Source organism: Enhydra lutris, unplaced genomic scaffold (assembly GCF_002288905.1).
Source record: "Enhydra lutris kenyoni isolate GAN:26980312 unplaced genomic scaffold, ASM228890v2 scaffoldscaffold3, whole genome shotgun sequence".
NCBI lineage: Eukaryota > Metazoa > Chordata > Mammalia > Carnivora > Mustelidae > Enhydra > Enhydra lutris.
The window spans coordinates 73,367,621-73,395,523 of NW_019154087.1; the positions used below are offsets into that span (position 1 = coordinate 73,367,621).

Consider the following 27,903-nt stretch of genomic DNA (forward strand, 5'->3'; position numbering starts at 1 on the left):
TTTTTTCCTTTTTTTTAAAAAGCATCTACCCAAGCTTCACAACCTAAAGTATGATACAATGATAAAGTATAACTTCTAAGTACAAATACTTATTTTTTCAAATCCAAAAGCCATACAAACTAAAATGGGGCAGCACCGAACATGGACAACTTTAAATAAATCAATATAAATGGATGATTCCTGTTTTTTCTCTCAAAAATGAAAAAAAAAAAAGATCATACAAATGGTTCTGAAGGTGTTAACAGTCTCTCGTAATATAATTCTGTAATTCTTTATCAAATAATGTCTAGATTTCTCCACACCATCTTATGTAGGTGAGTTAAAGGGTTGAGCCTATGCTATGCACGCGTACGAAAGGCCCCAGGAGCCTACCTCTCTTCCGCCCACTGTCTCAATCGCTGCTGAGCACTGGGTGAGTGGAAAGAAAACCGGTCCCCACTACGACAGTTCTGTTTCTCAGGAGACAGCCTTCGTCGTAGCTGCTCCAATTCATGTTCATACATAAGCCTCTGGCGCTCCAACGCGGATCGTTTTTCTTCTTCATGCTGTTGTTCTAGGCTGTTCAATATGGACTGCATTGGATCTAAACAAGGTTTTTTTTTTTAAAAAAGGTAGATAATCAAAGAAAGGTCACAGTACAACAGAATAGATTTCCCATGTGGTTCTATATTGCTATGCTGTTTGTCATCCTAACTAGTAAATGAAGATTCTTTTTTTTTTTTTAAGATTTTATTTATTTATTTGACAGACGGAGATCACAAGGAGGCAGAGAGGCAGGCAGAGAGAGGGAGGAAGAAGCAGGCCCCCTGCTGAGCAGAGAGCCCAATGTGGGGCTCGATCCCAGGACCCTGAGATCATGACCTGGGCTGAAGGCAGAGGCTTAACCCACTGAGCCACCCAGGCGCCCCTAAATGAAGATTCTTGAAGATAGTTTGGACAAAACTTGGTTGTCCTTAGTTCCCGCTACTCATATCATCTCTTCTGTCAGATACATGCCAAACTGTCTTCCACACAGGAAAAGCAGGTTTACTGTATGTTCTACATGTAAGCTGAGAGTGACAGTGGCAGTCAAATTTCAAACCTGAGAAATTCTATCAATGAGAACAAAGTGTGCAGCAATTTGTACTCAAGGCTGAAAGAATGAAAGGTTTTTATAAGTGTAATAAATTAAAAAAGAGAATAACATAAAGATTTCCTTTTTTGTTAACATTTAAAAGGCCTCAGTCACAAACATTTTTAACTTTTCATCGACTTTAGAAAGATTCTAAAACGCACAGCAGATCTGCTCACCATTATTCCCCAGAGCCTTCATGGTAACCTCCATTTGCGCATATTCATAATTGAAGTTGATTTCACTGGACACCTCACTGGAGGAGTCTCCATCTATATCCAGCTGCTCAGAACTGGTATCATTCTTCATGGACGTGTCGTGTTCCTCATCCTCTCGATCTGCTTTCTTTTTCTTTTTAGGCAAATTCAGTCTTGTGGGTGGGGGGAGAGAATATTATTTTAAAAATAAAGATACGCACTTATTCCATCCATTAAACACTGGCATTTGCTAGATGCCAAGGGGGTACCATCTAAGTATAAGGCAATTACTATACTCAGGAATTTTATCTTCTGGTAGTAGAAATAAACACACACTCATGCACAAATAATTACAACAGACCATATGACTTGGGGCCACATGACTGTGACAGGCTAGGTATTGAAGAAAAGCTGAGGACCACTAGAATAACAACAGAAAAGATGACACAGTAGGAAGTCATTTGAGCCAAGCTTTTTTTTTTTTTTAAAGATTTTATTTATTTATTTGACAGACAGAGATCACAAGTAGACAGAGAGGCAGGCAGAGAGAGAAGGGGGAAAGCAGGCTCCCTGTGAGCGGAGAGGCCGACGCGGGACTCGATCCCAGGATCCTGGGATCATGACCTGAGCCGAAAGCAGAGGCTTAACCCACAGAGCCACCCAGGCGCCCCTGAGCCAAGCTTTAAAAGTAGGAACAGCATGAGAAGAGATGTGGAAATGGAAACTCTCACAGTCTCTGGAGAAATTATGAATGAAAAAACACAGAGGCACACAAAATTTGCATAGCAGAAGTTATGGGAGTTAATGCTGGAAAGATCAACGTATCTCAAACTTGGAAGGCTTTGAAAACCAATCCAAGTAGTTTACACCTGATTTAGTTTGGGAAGGAGAAAAATGAAAAATATTTTCCAGATACTCTGTGGAAAATTCTTTTTCCAGTAATCAAAATATCAACTGGCCTACAAGCAAAGGATCTCCATTAACTATAAGAAAAGTCAGTCTGATGTCCCAAGCATGGTGACCAGTGACAGGAAGAGGAACAAACCAGGTCTGTGGTTCTGTACAACCTCAGCCTGCCCTTCCCTAGCAACCCAACACCAGTTTTCTAGGGAAAACAATGTGTGCAGTCCTCAGCACTGCCACTTTCTCAGCCTCCCTTGTAGTTAAGGGGCAAATTCTACCAAACAAGACAAAAATAGAAGGTTGCTGGGGGCTCTGGGAAGACTTCTTTTTCTGATCAAGCAGATAGGGCTTAAGTACCACCACCCTTCTCCCTCATTTTCTTCAAATGTGCCTGGATGCTGCTTTGATATCTAGAGTGGTGTAGCCGTCTTTAGACCACAGGGACATGCTAAGACAAAGAGACAGTGACAAGCCTTCTGCTGTGACAGTTTTGAGAGGCTTAGCCAATGCCAACAACCATCCACCTTTGGATTTCTTATTTGGTCAGTGAAACAAACTGTTTAAGCCATTGTAGTCAAGTCTGCCATTACCTGCAGCCGAAAACATTCCTAAATGAAATACAAACTTTATTTTATGACTACGGGAACTACAACTACTCTTTTCCAATAAAACATAAACAAATAAAAAGATAAGCATGTCAGAAAAAAAAAAAAAATAATGAATTCTTACACCAGATGGCAAAACAATCATCTTGCACTGGGAAATAAAATGGGAAAAAAAAAAAAGTAAACTCCTTATTTTTTCTGAGGGTATTTTTTTTTAAAAGATTTTTATTTATTTATTTGTCAGAGAAAGAGAGAGAGATTGAGCGAGCGAGCACAAGCGCACAAGCAGGCAGAGGCAGAGAGAAGCAGGCTCCCCGCCAAGCAAGGAGCCCAATGCGGGACTTGATCCCAGAACCCTGGGACCATGACCTGAGCCGAAGGCAGTAGCTCAACAGACTGAGCCACCCAGGCGTCCCTCTGAGGGTATTGTTTATATGTCTCTCAGGTTCAAAGCATATAGTAAACAAACCATTAACAGTCAGTAAATATATATGTACAAAACAACGTATACTTTTTATGGAGTTAAGTTTACCTTAACATTCTTACCATACATTCTTCTGTTTCAGAGTATAATCTTAATAATCTCTCTTTAAGAGCCATGAATAATGTCATACCTGAAGAAGTGGTTGTTTCCCCAGAGAATCCTGTCCCCATGGTGGAGTTGTATAGGACTAGATACAGAAGAGCCATTTACAAATGTTCTGAGGGGAGAAGAGGTTAAACAAGCAAACAATGATTATCTTATTTTCTCCTTTAGTTACCCAATACTATAGAGATCTAGTTACTAGGGAAAAAGAAATAATCAATTCCCCAAAATAATCAATTCTCCTGCCCTCAGTGAATTTTACTATTTGTATTTACTTCTCTGCTGAGAAATGCTTACAGTACTAAGTATAATAAATTACTATCCTCTATTTTTCACAATTCCGAATTTGTTATACAGCATATTAAGGAGTAAATATGGAGCCATTATAGTCAACAGGAAAAAGCTGGAAGCAGTGTACATTACAACTCAAATGAGTATGTCCAATCTACATGAATAATAAGAGCCAAGCAACCAACTAGACTCTAGAAATAGAAAAAATGAGACCTGTGCTAAATTCTTCTCTAACTTCCTAGAGCACAGAAAAACATTCATATCCTATCAATATATAAAAGATTTATAGGGTCCACTTGACTGCTTATCTTTTTAAGATTTTATTTATTTGACAGAGAGATAGATAACAAGTAGGCAGAGAGGCAGACAGAAAAAGAGGAGGAAGCAGGTTCCCCGCTGAGCAGAGACCCTGATGTGGGGCTCGATCCCAGGACCCTGAGATCAATGACCTGAGCTGAAGGGAGAGACTTAACCCACGGAGCCACTCAGGCACCCCACTGACTACTTACCTTGACAATGGAGTTCAACAGAGGGGTGGATAGAAGGATATAAAGGGCAAAATTTGCAGGTGCAGGAAAAAAACAAAACTTACGCATACCATTTTAAGACTGATGTTCCTGGAATACCAGTTTCATCAAGCCTCTCTCCTCCTGAAGGACTAATTTGCTTAGATACGGGATAAAGGACTAATTTGCTTAGATACGGGATAAAGGTCAAGTTCTTTATCTTGACCCTTAAGGCCCTACAAAAGGAAGCCCTGTTTATCTCTCTCTTTCTCTTCCCCCTCTAGCAAATTCTCAACTCCAGCCAAAAAAAAAAAAAAAAAACGTTTAGGTGCTGTCCACTAAACATGATTAATTTAATTGACTCCTCTTTCAAAACCAGGTTTACCAGTCCTGCAACCTAGAACAGCATTCCCATTCCTCCCCATCCCCCTACCAAGTTCTACTCAGCTTTCAAAGCCCAGCTGGTTTCCGCTTCCTCTATAAAAGCTGCTCATCACTCCAGCCTATGGTGTTAGTTTCTGTACTGTCCTAAAGCACTTAACTGGCTTTATATTGCTAGTTACTTTTTATATATATGCATATACATAAAATCCTACTCTGGCTATCTGGATTTCACTTACCATGTAGGTTTTTAAACACTATAAGTAATTGGTCCTCCTATAGTCTGATTATTCAAAGCATGAACTCAAAAATTGTAACAAGAGGGAACCTACTAAAATTAGCAGATTTCAGCTTTTATGACACAATTCCTTAAATATAATGAGGAGTTCAATTAAAGGGAAACATATAGAGGCTAATTTTTAAAAGCTACAGCCATTAAGCCATAATTAATAAATAAAAGCATGGTTATAAGAGTTTTCAAGCCATTGTGGGGTCCTGTGGGGTCCTCAAGATCAAAGCTATTTTTATAATAATGCTAACCTGCCCTTTTCACCGTGTTGACATTTATACCGGCAATGAGTAAAACTGCTGTTTTAGCACAAACCAAGGCAATGGCACCAAATATGACTAGTAGTCACTGAACCACTCATGCCATGCACTCAGAATTGTTGAAAAAGCTTTCCTTTGAGGATGTTCTTGATGAAGCAATAAAAATTATTACTTTTTAAAAACCCTGACCCTTCACAACTTTTTAAACATTTCAGGTTGACAAAACGAGAAGTACATAAAAAAGCACTGACACCAGAGTATGACTACTGTCCTGAGCAAAAGACATATATAAAGTCGTATCTAGGGCAGCCATTTTCCTGCAAATGGACAAAGCGAGGAAATGCCAGCTGTGAATTTCAAGTGAGAATTGGAAGTTTGGAAACTTGTGTCAATGTCCTCCACTCAAAGACCACTAGGAGCATTCCTGTAGCTGAACAAGCTGGGCTCATTATTCATGCACAGGAGAAGACACAGTCGCAGGAAGCATGGGATGTCTCAGTACCAGTGTGCTCAGAAGGACTGTTGCAGGATTTGGGCTTTAGCCAGACAAGCTGGCAAAGGGTCTGAGAGAGGGGGGCTCTGTACATGTTGGATGTGTTCAGAAGGCAAGAGTACTTTTAGGATTGGGCATTCTAAAAAAATCTGATTTATAGAGGGTAGACTAGAATGAAGATTATAATAAAGTTGTGACCAGTAAAGAAGTAATCACTCACCTCAGCCAAGACAAAGTATTTGGTATTTGGTGTGTGACAGAGTGACCTTGGTTTTCGTCTGTGCTGAAACAAAATTATTATGTGGCCTGCTTTGTCATATTTTATCACAGCTTCAGAGTAACCTTGCCTGAGGTTGTTATTCTGTAAGACTACTTAATAAGAGAATAGCATGCCCAGGCTGAGAGTACCGGGCCTAGCTTCTGCTGTTCTTTCCTCTTCCTCATTTGTATCCTTCACCGTGAGCTGGATAGCTTCCCAATATTTAAAGACTTTTTGGATAAGTTAGTAATAATATTTTTTGAAGATTTATTTATTTTAAAAAATTTTATTTATTTGAAAGAGAGAAAGAGAGCAAGTGTACTCAGTGGGGGAAGGGAGAGAGAATCTGAAGCAGACGCCATGCAGAGCCCGATACAGGGCTCCCATGACTGTGAGCTCATGACCAGAGCCGAAACCGACAGTTGGACCTTAACCGACCGAACGACCCAGGCGCCCCATGACTTATTTATTTTTAGAAAGAGAAATAGAGAAAGAGCACACGTAGAGGAGTAGGGGGAAGGGCAGAGGGAAAGGAAAAGAAAGAATCTCCAGCACAGTGCCCACTGAGTGTGGGGCCCAACTTGGGGCTCAGTCTCACAACCCTGAGATCATGACCTGAGACCATGACCTGAGTTGAAACGAAGAGTCGGATGCTCAACCAACTGTACCACTCAGGCACCCCAAAATTAGTAATGATGTTAATGATTATTCAGTATCATATAATGAAATGAATCAACATTTGAAGAATCACTCTAAGTCAATTAACAGTTGTAGACCATTATATAACAGGGCAATAACAGCTTCACAGCTCAAGGAAGCAAAGTGAGAAACATTTAATTTACATAATATTATATCTCTTCATTCATTCATTACTTATTGAGTGCTTATATACTATATTATAATACATATATTATAATATATACTTATATTCTATTACATACTAAGGAGAGAGAACCAAAAAAGAAAGGCCCCTGTCCTCAATGAGCTCACAGTCTACTGGGATAATAAAGGTTAACAGCCCACAAGAACACAGTGTGATGGCTAAGTTGGTTAAGTATCTGACTCTTGATTCCAGCTCAGGTCTTGATCTCAGGGTCATGAAGTTAAGGGTCATGAAGTTAAGCCCCACATTAGGGTCCACACTGGACATGGAGACTACTTAAAAAATAAAGTTTTTTAGAAAAAGAATACAATATTAAGTCTTAACATAAGAGGAAGCATAAGGTGTACAGGGAATATATACTAGGGGCCCTTCATGTAGACCAAACAGGGAATTCCTCCAAAGTTGACAATGGCAGAGCTTAGTCTTGAAGGTCAAATACAAGTCAGTTGCCCAAAAGAACAACAGACACAGAGGAATAGGAGACAAATAGGAGGGATGTAAGGAATTTTATATAAAAAATAGTAGAAAGCTTGGGGTGGCTCAGTTGGTTAAGTGTCTGCCTTTGGCTTGGGTCATGATCCTGGGGTCATGAGATCGAGCCCCACATCAGGCTCCCTGCTTAGTGAGGAGCCTGCTTCTCCCTCGCTCACCTTCCTGCTGCTCCCCCTACTTGCTCTCTCTCTGTGACAAATAAATAAGTAAAATCTTCAAAAAAAATTAGTCAAAAGCCATCTGGCTGTATGGTAAGTGACCCAGGAAAAAGATTAGAGTGTTGGCATAGTTCCAATCAAGATTTGATGAGGGTCTTATTTAAACAAGGCCACAGTAGTGAGTATAGAGAGGAGAGATGGGTTTAAGGGCTATTAAAAAGTTCAATGTAAAGGTCTTGGTAACTAACTGGATAGCTTATTAAGTGAACTTAAAAGCAAAGGCCAAACATGCTTATAACACCCACAACTAGTGTACTTTGTTCCTCTTAAAAATTATTGTGACATTGACACTAATTAAAGTACATTACCTGGTATTCTTCTGAGGAGTCAGCATGACCTGGCCTTCTGCTGTGATGTCTATAATACAATGTTCAGGAAGAATTCCCATGCCACATAGCTGGATATCTTGGGAATTTGCTGAGCCTATCAATGTGTGTTCCTAGAAAAGAATCAAACTCACTGATTAATACTGTATTCTTACATGTATAAAAACTGAAATCATCTCCTCTGAGCCCTCTTACGTTGATCCATTACATTAGCAAAAAGGTTCTTTGAAGCAAATGGAATGGGGTAGGGGGAATTTCTGGCTTTCTCTGAAATATATTCTATAAGGTATATTTCCTTATAAGGAATAATGCACTAAGTTGAGTTATACCTTTCAAAACTAAAACTATAGTTTCATATTAATGTCTATATTACATTATTTTCCATTGTGATCTTGATCTCAAATTTATACTACTCTCAGAGCATGAGGCATGAGTCAATAATGCACCAAAAATACTGGTCTGAAAACTACAGTTACTTAAGTTGTACATCACTAACCTGGCCTCAATCAAGATGATCAACTACAAAGATAAAAAGCTATTCAAATCTAAGGAGTTTGAAAAGATTAAAATTACTTTATGAATCCCATGGTCTCCCTAATCCTCAAAGAAGATATGATGGCTGTGTTGTTCCTACTGTAGAGCCACAATTACTCAATTCTTGAAGCCCCAGTCACCAGCCTTGCTGTTTTGGCTGGCAACTGAGAAACCGATATAAAAATCAAGCTCCCTCTTACGCACTTCAACACTTAAGGACTGTACATACTTAAACACTGATAACACTGGGATGTGTCCCTAAGCCACCTTCTCCTTTCATACACCTAGATCTACAGTCAGACACAAAATATGCTAGGCTTTGCAAGCCATATGCAACCACTCAACTCTGTCTAGTAGTGTGAAGATGGTCAGACAACACACAAATAACAAGTACGGCTACTTTCCAGTAAAACTTTATTTATGAACACTGAAATCTGAACTGCATATAATTTTCACGTGTCTGAAATACTGTGATTCTTGTAATTTTTTTTTAACCATTTAAAAAATGTAAAAACCATTCTTAGCTCCCAGGCCACAGAGAAGCAGGCAGGGAACTAGATCTGGTCGTTGGAAGGCTGACCTCTGATCATGATGACTTTATCCAGTTGCATGGGTATTAAATACTGTTGAAACAGGGAAACTAAAAGGACCCCAATGAAAAACTGCTATTTTTGCTCCTTTCCTGCCTCTACTCTTGCAAGGGCCTACAACCCCCCGCCCACATACACATACTTATAGAACAAATAATGTATGTTCTCCTTGTAAAGGTCAAGGAGTTAATGATTTCTTTGGAGTTTTCCAGCACAATAAATACCATCTAAGGAGCGACCAAGACCAATGACTCACCAAGATCTCTGGCTCCAGGGCATAAGTGGCTTACTATGGAGGACACCTAAACACTCCTCTCTGTTACTGGATGCCTGATAAGACACAATCCTCAATAAAAACCCCAGGCCCCAAGCAAAGAGGACATTCTCCTTTGCGTTCTGAGTTTCACAGGTGCTTTGTCCGTATCTTGCACTCTCTCTAGGTCTTTGGTAAACTCCACTCTCTTCCTCTTGGCTTCCATTTGATTTCTGTCCTGCGTGAAGGCAAGGACCTTCTTGGCTGGTCCTGCACGACCCCCTCTGGGTCCTCAGACCCCTCTTGAAGGCTACAGTCTTTAAATAAATTAAATCACCAGCCAGAAGCTAGACTTCAGTTCCATTATTTTCCTGCCTCTATTATCACTATTCTAGTCTCACTATTATTTCTTGCCTACTTGGATGCTTAAAGACATTTTTTTAAGGTTTTATTTTTATTTATGTGTATGTATGTATGTATGCATGTATTAACTTATCTATGTATGTAAGTAAGCCAGTCACGCACTCCCAAGCTGAGGGAGGAGTAGACGGGGGCAGAGGGGAAAAGAATTTCAGGCAGATTCTCCCCTGAGCCCGGAGCCTGAGGAGCCTGATCACGACCTGAGCCAAAACCAAGGGTCAGAAACCAAGGATCAGACTCTTAATCGACTGAGTCACCCAGCTGCCCTGCTTAAAGCCATTTCAAAGCATCTAAATGTCATTCTAAATGACATCTGAGTGTCTAGAGACATTTCAAAGTGAAAAGCCCGAAGCAGAACTTTTGCTCCCCCAACCCCACCCAATGAATCTAGTCCCTTCCCCGACAGTGGTTACTGCCACCACCCAGTTAGTCCGCTAAAAAGCTTTGATGCTACAGAGTCCTTTCCTTCCCTTACCAGCCTACCCCCGGGCCCAAGTCAATATGAACATCCCTATAGACTGTCCCTCCAAAACATATCTAGAATCAGCTTATCTCCCCCCATCTACCCTGCTCTACTGCAGGGGTACACCTCCTGCTATTTCCTCCACTTCTAATCCTAAACCCCCCCAACCCCATCCACTACCAGCACACAGGCAGATCATGTGATCTCCCTATTTAAAGCCCTCTAATGGTTTCCATGAAGTCCAAATTCTTATCCAGGCTTACAAAAAACACTCAGAGGTACTCCTGGGTGGTTCTGTTGGTTGGGCGACTATCTTCAGCTCAGGTCATGGTCCCAGAGACCCCGGATCGAGTCCTGTATCAGGCTCCTATCTCCATGGGGAGTCTGCTTCTCCCTCTGACCTTCTCCCCTCTCATGCTCTCTCTCTCTCTCTCAAATAAAATCTTGAAGGAAAAAAAAAAGAAAACACCCAGAGATGTGGCCCTGCCTATCTCTCCTATTCTAGCTCCTGCCACTCCCCCTTCTTTTGGAGCAAGATAAGGCCACCGTAGCCTTTTATCAGTCCTTTGAGCACACAGGCAGTTTCCTTGGTCTGAAATGTTTCCCCCTGACCTTGATATTGGTAGTTTCTTATCGCTTCTATCTCACCTTTAAAGGGCACATTCTCAGAGAGATATATCCCGAACTGATAATCAGAAATAACCACCCCATTACTCTCCTATTTCAATTCCTTACTTAGCACTGACTGTTGGGGCTTAGTACCTACCTACGCCGCTAGCTTGGAAAAAAGCAGAGAACAGTTTGACCCACTCCCCACTGTAATCCAATCACTTAACATAAGTGTGGCACAATTAGGCATTAGATAAATTCAAAAGAAAAATAAATGAACAATCACTTCCTTCAGACTCAAAGGAAGACTATTCTCTCTCTCCTTTGCTGGTAACTCTTCTAATTATGTTGTGGGTCCCAGTGCTTCCCATCTCTTCTGGGACCTCAATCTCATAAAAAGGGCCCCTCCCCACTAGTATTTTCATTTCCCCTCTTCTAGGGGTTTCTTCACTCAACTATACTGCAGTGGTGTTTCTAAGGCAACATGGAGCTGGGATCGAGCTGTCCCATGGTATCCTATCCAATCCCCAAGGAGTGTACATAATATAGAGGACATGCCACATAAACCTTTACTCCCCACTACTGGGTGAGGCTTCCCAGCCAATCCCCAGACTTTTCTAATCTGGAGAACAAGACTTACTGTGTAGAAACTATAAGTAATGCTTTATGATGTTCAGTAGCAGGCCTGAGGAATCTATCTCATGCCTGTCTCCATTCCCCACTTTGGTTCTTCCCACCCTGTCTTTACAAAACCAATCCCATGGTGAGAGAAGTTCCAAAAGGAGGGAAAAAGTATCTGGCTGGCTTGCTGGAGGAGCACGTGACTCTGTATCTAAGGGTTTTGAGTTCAAGCCCACATTGGGTATAGAGACTACTTAAAAATAATAAAATCTTAAAACAAAGTCTACAGAGAAAAAGGGCCCAAGACCACCTAAAAAAGAAGGAAAAATCCCCCAAAACACTTGGCTTAGGCCATTTCCACATATAATCTCTTTTCTCCTCCTGTAAGAAATTCTAGAAAGAGTCCTAATAGTGACTTTGGTAGAAGTGGAGGTAAGCCCTGAGCTATATATTCCAGGTTGGAGTTTGAGCGTAGAACCAACTCCTACTACCATCTCCAACTGTACACAGGTTCAGGCCCCCATCTGTGCCCTTGCTCTTGTTCTCTTTGCCTGAAATGCTTCCTCTTCCCTTCATCTAAATGAGAGTGTCTTAAATACCCAGGTCTAGCTTCATCATCTACTTGAAAGTTTCACCATTAAGTGACACCTACTTCTCCCTTCTCTGAACCCTGATTATATTCAGAGTGCATACCACATTTTACTACCTGTGGCACAAATGGTTTTTTCCCTTTATTTAGACAACAACCTTTACAGGAGTCCTGCATCTTTGCCAACAAAGAGCACAGCATATGATACATGGCAGACGCTAAGTATCTGGTCATAGACTGAATTAAAAATTACTGGAGATAAGATATGAACACAAGCATATAAAGGTCTAATCCAAATTCTAGAAGGAAAACTTCACTTTTTCGACAAATATTACACTGAACATGTATTAAAAGATGGGCACTGAATGGCTAGAGATAAAAGAAAGACAAAGTCCCAATTCTGGTGCTTACAATCTCAGAGACAACTTAAATCTCTCATTTGAGGTTATAATCTATTCTGATTTGGATGATGATTGGCTGGAATCTAAAACATTGAGCCCTAAAAGCTCAATCTGCCAAAGCCTTACTGTTTGATGTTTAAACAAGTTGGACAATAAGCTTTTTGGTAAATTCCTCCTATTTTGCTCTAAGCAATGCAATAAAAATACTCATGAGGAAAAAAATAAACTTATCATAGGTTGGTGCAGAGGTTTATCTAATAAGTGCTATGAAAGTACAAGGTAATCAAAATAAGATAAAGTTAATCAGTGGTAGCTTTTCCATCTCGATGTGATACATGCCTTTTTTTTTTTTTAAAGACTGTTTATTTTAGAGAAAGAGAGTGCATGCACCGGGGGAGAGGGGCAGAGGGAGAGAAAAGGTCTCAAGCAGACTCTGCCTCAAGCATGGAGCCCAACACAGGCCGCAGGGCTTAAGCCCATGTCCCCAAGATCATGACCTGAGCTGAAACCAATAGTTGGATGCCCAACCAGCCGTGCTGCCCAGGCACCCCTGAATATAATGATTCTTAAAGTATACTAGTTTTCAGGAAAAATTTAACAAATATAAAATACTAGATTTTAAAATCTCAGAAACAGCCAAAGGCTAGAAATGGCCTTTTAATCTTTCCTCATCCATTTAAATTTAATTTCACTGGAGATGATTAATTAACTATTCTATGAATTACAGTACCTTGCTTCCTTTATAGATCAACTATTTATGTAGCTTTTTTAAGAATCTCCCTTTCATCCACTAAATCCTAAAGGAGAAAGAGAAAGAGACAGAGGAAGAAGGGGACGTGAAAATGAGGGAGGAGAGAAAGGAAGATGAAGAGAGACAGGAATTGTCCACTAGTGAAGTATTTCACAGGGCAAGCTTTTCCAAGCCTACAAGAAGGAAAAGCAGCATATTAGTAAAGCCTATGAGGTTCCTCAGACTTATCAGCATCCTCAGATAATTTCTGAAGGAAAAGGTAAGCAAGTATCAAGGGCACTAAGGAGAAAAATACTTGTTACTGCTCACATATCTAAATAATCAAAATTCCTTAATAAGTCATGCTGGCTTAACAGAACCAAGACTCCGAAGACAGCTGTTCTGGAATTGAGGTGAAAAAGGCAGGAAGGTACCTGCCCATCTTTTATGAATTCAAGCCCTAAACCACAGGGGTCCAACTGCTGCCCACCCAAGAACTCCTAATGTGCCCTACCTATCTTACTCATCTTGGGCTCCTTGAAACCTAACCTGCAGCTCCAGAAACACTGTCTGGCTGGTGCCTCGGCCATTCTGAACCCCTCAGTCAGCGACTGAATACTGGGCAAGATACCAACAGATGGTTTACTTTCAATGATATGAGCAACATGTCTTTTCAAGCTGCTGCTGAATCACTTATCAAGGTATGAATCCTTACTGAGTGTGTCTATGTAAAATTTGCCCCCAAATCCTTCAGAATCAACCTTGTTTCCCAGGCCATTAATAGCTGACTTGTGAAGAGCAGATGCAGAACTGCCATCAGCAAAATAGCCCTCCTGAAAGATTCGGTGGATAATTCCAAGGCATGCTGAGAATCAATCATACTATGATACCATTTCTGTAATGTAAAAATATGTATCACTCTAAGTCCAAAGACATACATATAGGAATAGATCTAGAGAATAGTGATAAAACTATTAAATACTAATTGAGGTCATCTCTACATGTTGGGATTTGGGCACGGATTCCCCCCTCTTTTTCTAATAAGTGTTTATAAAACTCTTCAGAAAACAAAGTGTATAACTAGCGTCATGTTTTTAAGGTGGGGGAAGCAGTTCTTCCCTCTAGAAGCTTCCCCCTAGAAGCTTGGCTGTTACTGGATAGAAGTCTCCAAGACCATCTCAGAATCACAAGCAATCCTTGCTTTACCTGAGAACACAGAGTTGTAAAAATAACTTTTTGCAAGGAGATCTTAATAATCAATGGGGAAAACCACAATTATATGACTTTTTTTTAAAAAAAGATTTTATTTATTTATTGACACAGAGAGAGAGAGATCACAAGTAGGCAGAGAGGCAGGTAGAGGGAGAGGTGGAAGCAGGCTCCCTACTTAGCAGAGAACCTGATGCAGGTTCCCAGGACACTGAGATCATGACCTGAGCCAAAGGCAGAGGCTTAATCAACTGAGCCACCCAGATGCCCCTATTCTGTGACTTTCTTAAATGTCTGTAAAAACATTAAGAATTCTCTTACTGCTACAATATATAAGGAAATGAAAAAACAGTAAAACTATTTAGTTTACTATAATTTAGAATATTAGACACATTGAAATATAAAATATTTTCTTTGTGAAAAACTTATCAAGAGTAGTTTGAACACTGCTTGCCTTCTTCTTCTCTGTATAGGTATATAACTTACAATATGGAGTGAGCATGTTTTCTGTTCCTTGGCAAACTGTGATACTCCTTTCTAAGCATCTACCATTTTAACCTCTGTGTCCAGATGCTACAAAATACCTCCAAGGCCTCCTTCAATGGGAAGTTTTCTCTGGTGTCACTCCCTTTGGGACATCTTCATCCTTCTCGTCACACTTTCATAACTTACATCAGTAAGTTCACCCTCACTAAGTTTCTCTGGCTGCATATGTAGAATCTCATGAACAGCAGTGGCATCAACATTATTTACTAAATTGTGGTAACTGGAATTTGTGCGTGTTGAAGCCATGCAAGGCAGAGACTGCCCATGCATGCAAATTAGATGCGAAATCATCTCAGGAGTTATGTTCCATCTATGGTTTGGCCACCATACCCTAACCCTGCCAGTTCCAGACCAAACAAATAAATGGACGATTCTGTTCTGGAAGAGACTCAGACCACTTGGAATTAGAAAAAACATTAGAGATCATTTAATCTAGTGCCCTCATTTTATAGATGGGGTGCTGAAAATCACCCAGAGATGTGAAGTCATATGCCCAGCACCTAAATTGATTTCGGAATTCAAAGGAAAGAAGAAAGTAAAGCAAAACAAAACAAAATGCTCAGCCTCCAAATTCCTCCTTCCCACATCATGGTATCACTTTACTGAAGCAAAAAACTGTTCTTGGACTGAGCTCATCCTTCTGAATGTGCTTGGTCATGAATATGCTTTTGTCATGGGGTGAGCTTGGGCAGTCAAGAAATCAACACTGCCTCAAACTCTGCCAAAACAGGGTTGACCACACAATCTGAAACAGAATCCTGACACCTCCACACGAGATGACCAGAAATATTTTGACTACTCTCCAAAAGTCTTTAAATAGTTTCTTTGTTTAATTTTATAGTTAAGGAACAGATATGAATCAGGTTTTTTTCTTGTTGGGCGTATGTGTTTATGTGTTCCAATTTGAACTTCATCACATCAGAAAGAAAAAGAATTCAGAGTTCGGAGAAATAAAAAGGGCAGAATATTTGAGTCCTATTCTATGCTGCATCTCTCTTGAGGCATATGACTGTCTACGGCTGAAACCCTAATGCAAAATGCAGCCACCATCATTAAGAAACACAGTATAAGATGTGATCATTTAAACTTCTTTTTTCAACAGATAAGGATAATATACATAAGATACCACACAGAGCATCAAATAAATGCGCAATATTTGATATTTGTATGTAGTGCTTCTGTTCACATAGTGTTTGTATATATCAATTCTCATTTAATCCTCACAGGAACCCTGTGAGGTAGCCAGACAAAGCGCCCATTTATAGAGGAGTCTGTAGACCAGAGGGGGCAATGGACTTGAGACCACACATCCAGACAAAAACGCAGGTCATCTCCCTGCTATTCTCATGTTGCTCCCACCCGAGTGCAACACCTGAGAGCGCACACAAGCTATATGTATCAAAAACGTGATTTAATTCATAGCATAATAAAACATGGCATCAGATACTCATTAATAAGGGGTGTTATCAAAATAACACAAACCAATTATGCCAGGATATCTCTGATCAAAACTGGGAAACTAGCTAATGTGTCATGAATTCTTTAGTCTTCCTAGACACGAAGCCACATGTTTGTTTGTTTTTTTTAATTTTACAACAGTAAACACTTTACCAGCTCATCTTTAACTTCCTAGTCATCTTAGTTAAACCTACTATATAAGTGCCTATATTATAAGGGGGGGGAGGATTTCCTCCTAGTATTTATTAACCACATGTCAGAATCGTATAGTCCATTACCTAACTCATTTATGCTCTGGGCATGACAAGGCGATTGTGAGCTCCTCATAATTTATGTAGTGGCTCAGAATTCCGGCTCATTCTAAAGTTGTCTCTTGCCTCCCTGATATGTCCCACAATTTCAGGTTTCAATGTACATCACTATTTGGGTTTTTTTCTGTTCCATACTCTGACCCTCTCGGTCTCTAAGTGACCTATTCTTTTTTTTATAAGTTGATAATCCAAATTCTTAAATTTCCCTAAAGTACTGGAACACAAAATTCATAGTAGGTGGCCCTAAACCATAACTTCCATTCACATTTCCTTTAAAAAAATTAATAAATAAAAATTTCCTTTTATAATCTAACCACTCACAAAAAAGGTGTGCTTCATATAAACCACGAAAGCTTCAGTCTACTAATAAATCATTTAGTTTTAAAAGTTCTTCTTTAAGCTTTAAAGTTATCTACTTAATTCCATGGTATAAATCACAGTCAATAATAGTAGCTAAAGTTACTTAATTTCTTGAAAGTAACATCAGAATATTATTTTTTATATTACTAGGTTAAATTACATCACTCGAAGACTAAAAAGAGCCACTAATTCCAGGGGCACCTGGATGGCTCAGTCCGTTGAGAATCCAGCTCTTGGTTCTGGCTCAGGTGGTGATCTCAGGGCTGTGGGATGGAGACCCACATCAGGCTCTGTGCTCAACAGGGAGTCTGCTAGAGATTCTCTCTCTCCCTCTCCTCTGCCCCTTCCCCACACCCACTCTATTTCTCTCTCTAAAATAATAAATAAATCTTAAAAATAAATCAAATAAAAAGGGAAATTAGTCTCAGAAACTCAAGATTTTCTACACTTCAATTTAAACAATTTGCTAATTCTCATTATTTTGGAATAAGCATGGCTCTCCAAGTCTAAAAAAATACTATGAAACACTGTTCTATATTGTTGCAGGAAATGGTAGCAAAGCCTGTTACCTCACCTTTAAATAATAAACCAGAAGTTCATTCAGAGCAGGATCAGCATTCAGATTAACAAGGAAGCATTTATCATCCCCAACTTTAATCCCAGAAGACTGAAGAGATATTCCAAGACTCTCAAGCTGTTTCTGTCGCTCCTGTAAATGTATTAGAGAACTATTAATTCCATAACTATTGATACAGCAAGATATAAAAGGTCGTACATTGGAATAATTATTAAATAACTGTATAATTAAAGTATGTTATCTTAGGACCTGGTATTATAGATCACTGCATTTTTTCTCTTTCCAAACTATATGTTATTTTACCTTGTTAACTGCAACTTTATTTTGAGGAAATAAAGGCATTACCAATAGCAACCAAATATTCTACTGAGTTCTCAATTTTCACTCTTGAAAATACCTAACATCTTAAATTTGTCTCTCTCGTTTAATTCTGTACATCTGAGCAAAGCTGTTTTACCAAACATAATCTTTCCATAAGGCCAAATTTTTAATACACTCTCTTGCCCGACAGCCACGGTGAATCCCCAGCCAGGATAAAAGCCAACTCCCTCAACAAAGTCCACAGGCCCTCAATCTGGCCCATTTCCTCTCCATCTTCATGTCTTACCGTTCCTACTCTCAAAGGCTTATATACTCTCAAAGAGTTATATGGAACTCTTCCAGATTCCTGAAAGGATCAAGAATGCGCTCCCTAGCTAAACAGATTTTACACCTGTCTCTTCTATCTGAAGCATACTTGTTCTCATACTTGGTAACTCATACTTGTTTACTTGACTATTTCTCTATGAAGGCAGGGATCCCATACATCCACTGTGAATTCCTAGCACCTAGCACAGTGCGTCATACACAGTGACGGCTCAAAATGTTAATCTTGTGAATGTATCAAAATAAAAATTGCATATGCATTCAAGTATTATTTTCCTAAGAATATGAACCTTTCTTCTTTGTGCCTACCTGTCTCTGAATCCAAACGATATACAAAGGTATACACAGAGGGGGATATAGACTCCTGCAACCAGTAGTCTAAGATTAAGGTATATGAATAGGGGCAGAGCAGGGGGTCTTTGACTACACATAAATAGCAAGTGATAATGAGTCACAGCCACCAAAAGCCTTTGATTCTGAGGAAAGACAAGAAAAGCTAAGTCATTTTAGTAAGGCCACATAGTAAGTTTGCAGTACAACTGAATTACAGCCTGAGGATTCTGCTATTTTTAGGGATACCGTCCCAAAGTTATCTGACCATGGACCATTTTTCTTCCCAGAAGACTTATTAACAACTGGTGGCTATACCGCCAGAAATGCATTTTGGGAAATGCTAGTCTCTTCTGCAAAAAGGTCAGTGACCAACAGACCAGGTCTTTTTCCATGAGAGAGGAGAAGCAAGCTCAGCAGCAGAAAGCCTCGAGGCTTGCAAAGATAAGGTGTTAAATGAAGTGTTGGATAAAATCAGGCACCTTCCTCAAAAGGGACATCGGATGGAGGAAGAGAACAGTTAAGTAAGGAAAGATGCTAATGATAACAATTTACCAGCATTAGCAACGCAATTTCACTTAGACCTACCCTGCCTTCCATCAGCAAAGCAATGCAAATACAATACCATTTCAAAGTCAATGTTTACTTTTGGAGTAGCTCAAAAAGGCTCACACAAATTAGTTTTAAGTTGGGTAATTATTAGACTGACTTATAATTTATGAAAAACAAAAAGTGAGTATAAAATGAGAAATAAAGTTCATACACTGGACTATTCTCTTCTCTGTAATTTGAAGGATATGCATTAAAATAACTCAGTGTTACAGATAAGACCAGATGGTCATATGTTGATCTCAGTGAAACTGGATGATGCCACAAGTGGATCCATTATACTCTTCTCCTGTTTTTATCTATTTTGGAAATGATGATAATAAAAAACATGTAAAAATTAGTCTGCACTAATATAACATCCACTTTCTGTTACATAATAGTAGTACCATCCTACAATATCTGATGTACACATTGATTCTGGGCAGCACATTTAAAGATGGAACCTGCTGGGTGACAAAAGTAGCAAGTTCTGTGTATTTACTAATATGAGGAAGAGCTGAAAACACTAGAGAGTTTTAACTTTAGAAAAGGAGGGGAAGAAGGCAGAGGTTACCTTAAATATCTGGGTAATGACTGTCCCTGTCTTGTAGGACTGTTGGGGGGCTTAAATAAAATACTCTATTTAAAAGTACTTAGCATAGGGCCTAACCCAGTGTACGTAATACATATTTGCTATTATTACTTTCACTTACTGTATGTATGTGGGACACCCATTCTCTTAGCTTTGAAGAACAAACTAAGGACCATGAATGGAAATGAAAGAATAAAAGATTCTGATTAAATAGCTACTATTGGAGTCATCAGAGCTGTCCAATCATGAAAAGATTGCTCAACAGGGGACTGGCCTCCACATTACCATGTATATTCCTAAAACAGAGACTGAATACCTACCTAAAAGGAATGCCATGGAGCAAGTCTTTTACTAAGTAGACAACTGGACATTTAGGATTCTTTCCAAATGCTAAGGTTCCCACCATAAAATTGCACAACTCTACCTCTATTAAGTATTTTAAACACAACAGATAGCTCAGATTTAGGTATTTCATATTACTTTTATTAAGTTGTCATAATAAAGCCAGAGGCTTATAACCGAGTATCTGCCACTAATAATTTTGTAGTATGGTTCAGTTCCTTAGGACTGCAAAGCACTTAATAGAATTGGGGGTTTAGAGTCAGAGACTACAAAGTAGCTACTTCATTTAAAAAATGTTTATGTCTCTAAGTATATTTCTTACATAATGAACTACTAATTATAATTATGTCTTCTTTAGCCTTTAAATTAACTTTGTGAAATAGACTCTTGGATCTACTTTCTTATTACTGGTGCTAGATTTGCCATCTTCAAAGCTAAAAATCAAAAAAGGAACCAGAAACGCCGTAAATAGCATTGCACAAACTGCCACGAGCTTTCTCTTGCTTTAATTAGGAAGCACGAACCTGTGCAATCTCCTCGGTTTTCCTCAGTTTCTCCTCCCAGGTCACAGTCATTTCCTGGATTAGCTTCTCTGATTCTTCTAGTCGGTCTTTTAGTTCTGGAGATTTCATTGCCTATAAGAAAATGTTTATTTCATGAAATGTCTGTACCATGCCCTGAAGAAAGCATTAACTAAATCCAAAAGGATAATAGTAACAATCTGGCTGCTCTCAGCTCTATAATTCACCGACCTCTCTGATCTACCTAAGCCAGAACGATGAATGGGACTGACACACAGCAACCAGACTCTATGCATCCCACAAGCTCACTCAGTTACCCAAGATGGGCTTGAAAGGAAGACTCACCTGTGTTCTTCCAACCTACTGTCACTGTGAAGATCTAGTTACATTTATTCTTTTTAAGATTTATTTATTTATTTATTTGACAGCAAGAGGGGACACAGCAGGGGGAGTGCGAGAGGGAGAAGCAGGCTTCCCAATGAACAGGGAGCCTGATGCAGGGCTCCATCCCAGGACCCTGGAATCATGACCTGAGCTGAAATCAGATGCTTAATGACTGAGCCACCCAGGCACCCCAAGATCTAATTATATTTAGAGAGACAGAACATTTAAGCTCTCAATGGCTTATTTTTAAATCCCAATAGGTCTGTATATTTAGACTCATATATGGGATTCATTCTAGTCTCTACTCATGACTTCAGCTATTGATTCAAGTATATACAGATGAAATCTGCACATGTTGTAAACTGAACAGTGGTATTAATACCAGGAAGATGGAAAGAAAATTTCAAAGAATCCTGATGAACTGTAAAATTATCCCTGTAAAAAAAAGATAAATTTCAAAGGGCAAAAATATGACCAAGACAATTGTTTTGACCATGTATTTTACCAACTTACTACCAGCAAACAGGTTATAAAAAAGAAAAGGGCTATGGTCCCAATCCCAGGAAAGAGTCCCACAGGGCTGATCATGGGAATAGAATACTAATTAAGCTAGAGATCCTGAATCTAGTATTTTATTTCACCTTTGAAAAAGAGGATGAGCATCTGGTTGTAGGTTAGAACTGTACAGGTTTCAAATTCAGTAAAGGAACATAAACACCATACATCACAGAATATACAAAGGGTAGTAGAAATAGAGCACCTCTAAACTGATGGGTATTTCTTTTTTTTTTTTTTCCAGATTTATTTATTTGAGAGAGAGAGCATGAGTGGGAGGGGCAGAGGGAGAGGGAGAGAGAATCTTTTTTTTTTTTTTAAATTTTAATCCATTTATTTGACAGACAGAGATCACAAGTAGGCAGAGAGACAGGCAGAGAGAGAGAGGCAGAGAAAGAGGAAGGGAAGCAGGCTCCCGGCCAAGCAGAGAGCCCGATGCGGGGCTCAATCCCAGGACCCTAGGATCATGACCCGAGCTGAAGGCAGAGGCTTTAACCCACTGAGCCACCCAGGCGGCCCAAGGGAGAGAGAATCTTAAGCAGACTCCCCACTGAATGCAGAGCCCAACATGGAGCTCGATCCCATGACCCTGAGCCAAAGCCAAGAGTCCAACACTTAACTGGCTGTGCCACCCAGGCATCCCTAAATAGATGGGTATTTCTGCTATAAAATATTTTTTCTACAAACATAATTAAACCACAACATGGAAAAACTCAATTACTAAGATGTGGAAAAACTCCTTAAGATTTCCATTCTGCCTTCAACCAGTAAACAAATGATACAACAAGTATCTGCTTGAGTCCTCTTCCAGTCAGTCTTTTCTTCACTAAAATTGCATACTTTGTGTTTCAAGCATCTCTCTCCCTCTCTCCCTTATTCTTAGTTACATCTCTCCCTTCTTGTCCCCTGCCTATACTGTAGAAAGAAACATTTTCTCAATTCCCTTTATTCTCTCTTCCTATTCAATCCTTTCACACCTGTATAAACTCTATAAATTTCAACTATGACTATCTGTCTTTACTTATTACTCATCTCAAGTTTCCTCTTCCTATAGGAAACTCAAAAATTCTAAGTGGAGTACTTATCACTTACAGCTAAGGGGAAGAAAATTCAAATTCTAGATTTTCCTAGACCCACAATGTGTGGCTTGGCTGTGCCTTATACCTCTGCTTTGGTTAGCTGCTCTCGGAGCTTTTCCACTTCTTCCCGGAGATCCCGGATAATTCGTGCATTAGGATCCTCATTCACCACAGCATGGTTCACGATGTTCTTGGCTCGATCTGCATACCGCAGAGTTGAAAGGGTTTCATCATAGTTATCAGCTGCTGGACTAACAGTGGCCACCATGGCTGTCTTGCTGTTACCCCCAAGACTGTCCTAGATGAAGAGAGAAATTGAGTAGGATTTTTAAGTTGGAAGAAAACATCATAGAGGAAGTTGAAGTCAGACAGGGTGAGAGAACATACCAAGGTCAAACATATATTAAAAGGGCAAAGCTAGGACTAAAACAGATATACTGACTCATGTCCCATGCTCGCTCTTCTCTGCCAAGCTACTTTTCCGCAGAAGGGAGATCTGGTTTTTAAGAAAAGACAGGGAAATACAAGGAAGCCTACATTTATTTCAGTTTAATAACAATTGGTTCTAAGCAGGCTACTCAAAAAACAATGATTTCTTAAATGCCTAAAAATCTTCCTTAGAGAAACTAAGAAATCATGATATTTGTTATCTGATCAAAAAGTGATTACCTACAATCTACTCCATAATGCCATGTACTTCCTTAGAGAAACTGAACAATCATGATATTATTTCTTATCTGATCAAAAAGTGACTACCTACAATCTACTTCATAATGCCATGTACTTGGAATCTCTGTGAAGGTTAAATAATGGCAGAGAAAGTGTTGCTGTTACAAGCTATCAAGTACCTTGCAAACTTTTTCAAACATAAGATTTAATTACAGTCTTATAAAATAAAAGATATGTTGAAGGTACCTGATTTTATTCCCTCTGACAGCACTTCAAAAACTAAAAAAACAGGCTTATCTTCTACGCAACCATTTCTACAGTTCAGGCAAGGGGGCTAAAGAAAAGACACTCAATTTCATTATGCTAACACTGATCGGTCTGGTGAAACAGGCTTTAGAATGGGCGCCAACAAATTCAAAAAACTACTTCCACTTGAGAACATTACAAAATAACTAAATATAACTCAGAATTACAAAACTAGAAATCAAGTCCACCCTGACTCTGCTTCACCACCCAAAGGCTGTATGTAATCCACCTGCCACAGGCAGCCTCTCAGACAGCCCCTGATGAGCCCTAACCCCTGGTATTCCTACCTCAACCCCTAGCCCCTTCCCTTCAGTGTAGGCAGGACATTTGATTTACCTCTAATGAACAGAACAGAGCAGAAGTGATAGCATGTCACTTCTGAGATGAGATTCTAAAAAGATCATGGCTTCAGTTACAGGTGTTTTCTCTCACTCTTGGGAAACACTGTCAGGAGGTGAGGTGACCCTATGAAGAGACCTCAGGAGTGAATTTGGAAACAGATCTGAAGTCTGCCAACAACCACGTAGGTGAGCAGATGCAACCCCAGTCAAACCTTGTACTGACTACCCCGGTAACATTTTGATTGCAGCCACGTGAGAGACCCCTGCAGGAACCACTTGGTTAGACCACACCCAGAATCCTGACCCATGGAAACTATGAGATAATAAATGGGCTGTTGTTTCTAGCTGTTAAGTTTTAGATATTATCTGTTCCACAGCAATAGATAACTAATAATACACTAACATACCATCCCAAGATGAAAAGAATTAACCAAAAAAAGAGACTCGATACCCTCTTTCAGCAAGAGAATATCCCTGAATTATAGATTCTCAAGATAGAGAAAAGACTCAAACAAGGCAATATGGGGAACCACAGGTTGTAAGAAAGCCAACTCTACTTTGGGCAGCATTAACAGATATAAAATTCTTACTTCTGAAGATACAAAGTTTTTCCAATATCAACGTATCTAAAATTTGTCTGTGCAATCTGTGATTTACACCATTTCGGGACAGATTTTACCTAGTCTCTCAGCCTTTTGTGAACTGGATTATTTTTCTGATTAAAAAAAACCCAGAGGTTTGTTCTAAACAAAAAAGGTCAAATATTCTGCCTAAAAATCCAGACCTTAGTAAACTGAACAATACTCTCATCCAGTGGTATTCCGCTTTCAAGTCCAATATGACTTCTACTCTCCCACAGCTACCCACAATTACACAGTAACCAAGTAACACTTGGCAACATAGAGAGCTCAGACCTGGGGAACAAGTAAAGTGGCCAGACAGCTTTCCAAGTTATTCTGTCCTACTGCCAGAGACAAAATAATTCCCTAGATAATGCTAACAATTCAATACAATCACAGACAATGTGTGTGTGTGATTGACAATGTGACAATCCACTAAAGAAAATTCAGTTTTCCATAGAAGACACAGCTTAATTATACTTCCAAAGGAAATACACTCTAACGCATGAAAAGGAAGGAAGCATAAGTAATCTGGGCTCTAGAAGGCAGAAGTGACTCCCGCCAAGTCTGCATGATGGCTTGCTTTCTTCTTTGCTTCCAGACACTGATCTCACACCGTTAGTGCCCAGCTTTGGCAACTTCCAAAAGAATGTCAAGATGCACATGAATGAAATTCCAACGTTATATATAAAGATCACAGGAATGACATCTCCAATTACAGTTCAGTCACTCGCAACACCACGGGGAGTGCTGCCTTTCAGGATCTACTGCATTCTGTTAGCCCACGTGAACAGCAAATACTACTGGGTAAAAGGGGATTTCAGACAGTAGCGAACAAGGGGAAAAGGCATGGATACTGTGCTTCAACTTGTGCTGAGAAAAGGAAACCTGGCAAAGGACAAATACTTGATACTTTAAAAGCCCTTGTGCATGAGTAACAATATACTTATATTCAAAAATGGCCCCATGCCATCAGCAAGAAGGAAACAGCAACAAAAGAACTGGCACTCATTCAAGGAGAAAGTATAAAGCTTCTTGTTACTCTTTAATTGTTTAATTAGGCAAATCAGATGAGCTTTGTTGCAAATGCAGCAACTGCAAATTAAATGGACACAGGAAAGAAACTGAATTTTGGAAGGCAGGATTTTTTAAAGCTGAAAGAACACTTTGAAGTCATCTAACGAAATTACTGCACTTTACAGATGAGAAATTAAGACCCAGGAAGACTGGCAGACTTAATAGAAGGTCATAAATGCTAGTTCAGAGCAGAGGTGAAAGTACTCCTTCACTCAGCTCTTCACAGAGTTTACCACCTAAAGGGTAACACTGGTGAGCAAATATTATATGGTAAGAACTAGAGTAGGGATAAACGCAGCATGGTCGTAGAAAACACAACGAGCAGAAAGCCTAACCTTGAAAGGTTAGGGACAACTTTCAGGGAAAGTGACATCTGAGACCTAAAGATATTGAATAAGCATCATCCAGATAAAGGCTCGAAGGGAGGAAGTAAGAGGAGAGATTGAAAAGAGGAGGAAGAATGTTCCAAACAGAGTGAGAGTAAATTCCTAGAAGTTAGAGCACTCATCACTTACCAAGAACTGATCATAGCAAGAACAAAATGAACCATTTTCTAATGCCTAAGAGGGAGGGGTCAAATTACTGAAGGCCTAGTAAATTACAAGTCATTAAAGAATTTGGACTTTATCATAACGGCCTATAAGAGAGTTATTGAAGAGACTGAAGTTTAAAAAGAGTATTAACTTTAAGATATGATAACTTACTATAAAAAATGGAATGGAAAGCTTGAGGGAGATGTTTCAATCATCCAGGCAAGAGATGGAAGTCACCTTCATTAGATAAGTGGCAGTAATAATGGAAAAAGGTGGATTAAGTCAAAAGATACTCATTATTTGAGCATTTATTACCAGAAATTATTTGACGTTAAGAGGTTCATATTTAGAAGGTTACATTGAGAAGCAGAAAACCTCTTAATAAGAAATGGTTCTCCACTGACCACTTACCAGACGAGTAACCACTCCAACCACCAGGAGAAGAGCTAGAGAGAGTGAGAAGAGCACTCACATCCATCCCCCACCAAATCACCAAGGGCAGTCATTTTCTCTGACTCCCAGATGTTGTAAATATCAAGAGCATAACACAATTATAATGCAAATACAATGCAAAAACACTTTTAAAAGAAACTGCAAACCTTATAAAGGATGAGCAATTTTATGAGTTCAGTGATAGGCTGGAGTACACTAGAATCATACAAAATCGAACAAGGATCAGGGAGAGTTTGACTAATTTAGAATTAAAGAAGGAGAGAGCAAAAGGAACATAAAAGCCACTTTAAAGGAGAATGATTTGTGTATCAATGGATTCCAAGAGGTCTTTGGGAAAGTTGTGCAGACATCAGAATAAGTTTTGTAAAAATGCCCCACTTGTGAAGGTGAAATGTTTTTTAAGTAAAAAGTATGACAAAAATCAAGAAAACTTCATTTTTTTAAGCCTAACAATTAACACACAGAGGTTACAATTACACCTTAATTTTACTAAACAGAAGTTAAAGTGAGTTTTTAAAATGTTCAGTTTTTTTCCTCAGTTCAAGTATTTTCACAAGTTTCTATTAAAATTTGGTTAAGAGTAAAGTGCTTCTCCTTCTAATGAAAAATGACCTTTTGCAAGATGTACAATATATAGCCTAGGCAAGAGAAGATGGGGAGTGAGGTCAGCCCTGATTCCAATCTTGTTCCTGCGACCACTGTCATTTCTGTAAAATGGGAACACTACCATTTGCCTTCAGAGAAGTCAATGAGATCATGCACATGAAGCGCTTTGCATGGTACTTGATTCTCCTGCCTCCAGCCTATGGAATGGATCCTCAAGAATTACCCAGGCAACTTTAAGTCTGTGAATTAATCTGATAAAAGATATTTCCTAGTGTTTGTTTAAATGGACTAAGGTAATAACACTGGAACAACAGAACAGTAAATATTACATCTTTTCAATCAGGCACATGCAGGGAATAATCATGAATGATCGGGAAATGTTTCTGTGGGAAGTCTAAGGAAGAAGTAAGTATCTTATCGAAATTCCTTCTGGAAATTAAACAAATGAGATTTCAAAGTTAGTTACTGATATGTGAAGACCAGCACAATTATTTTCTTGGTAGTGAAATGTTTTGTAATACCCCTTAAATCTAAGAGTTATCTACAAGTGGTTTTTAATTATCAAACTTTGCTAATTTATCTTTTTGTTTTAAATTTCTAAAAATTTTTTTGCATTTTGGCCAAAGGAAGTACTCTACCTGATTTTCCATTGCGGCCAGTTTCACTTAATAAAGCACGCCCAGGGGCGCCTGGGTGGCTCAGTGGGTTAAAGCCTCTGCCTTCGGCTCAGGTCATGATTCCAGGGTCCTGGGATGGAGCCCCGCATCAGGCTCTCTGCTCAGCGGGAAGCC

The 27,903-nt window shown here is 39.4% G+C and overlaps 1 protein-coding gene across 1 annotated transcript in view; it reads right to left on the minus strand.

Annotated features, from left to right (window-relative positions):
- LOC111153078 (kinesin family member 13B) overlaps nucleotides 1-27,903 on the minus strand; it is a 204,417-nt gene that overhangs the window by 86,294 nt on the left and 90,220 nt on the right. Inside the window, exons 12-18 of the mRNA XM_022511878.1 lie at nucleotides 22,593-22,805; nucleotides 20,493-20,603; nucleotides 17,469-17,603; nucleotides 7,783-7,913; nucleotides 3,431-3,517; nucleotides 1,291-1,481; nucleotides 373-583 (exon numbers count right to left, since the gene is read on the minus strand). Coding sequence (XP_022367586.1) covers nucleotides 373-583; nucleotides 1,291-1,481; nucleotides 3,431-3,517; nucleotides 7,783-7,913; nucleotides 17,469-17,603; nucleotides 20,493-20,603; nucleotides 22,593-22,805 — 1,079 coding nt within the window. The remainder of the gene's footprint in view (nucleotides 1-372; nucleotides 584-1,290; nucleotides 1,482-3,430; nucleotides 3,518-7,782; nucleotides 7,914-17,468; nucleotides 17,604-20,492; nucleotides 20,604-22,592; nucleotides 22,806-27,903) is intronic.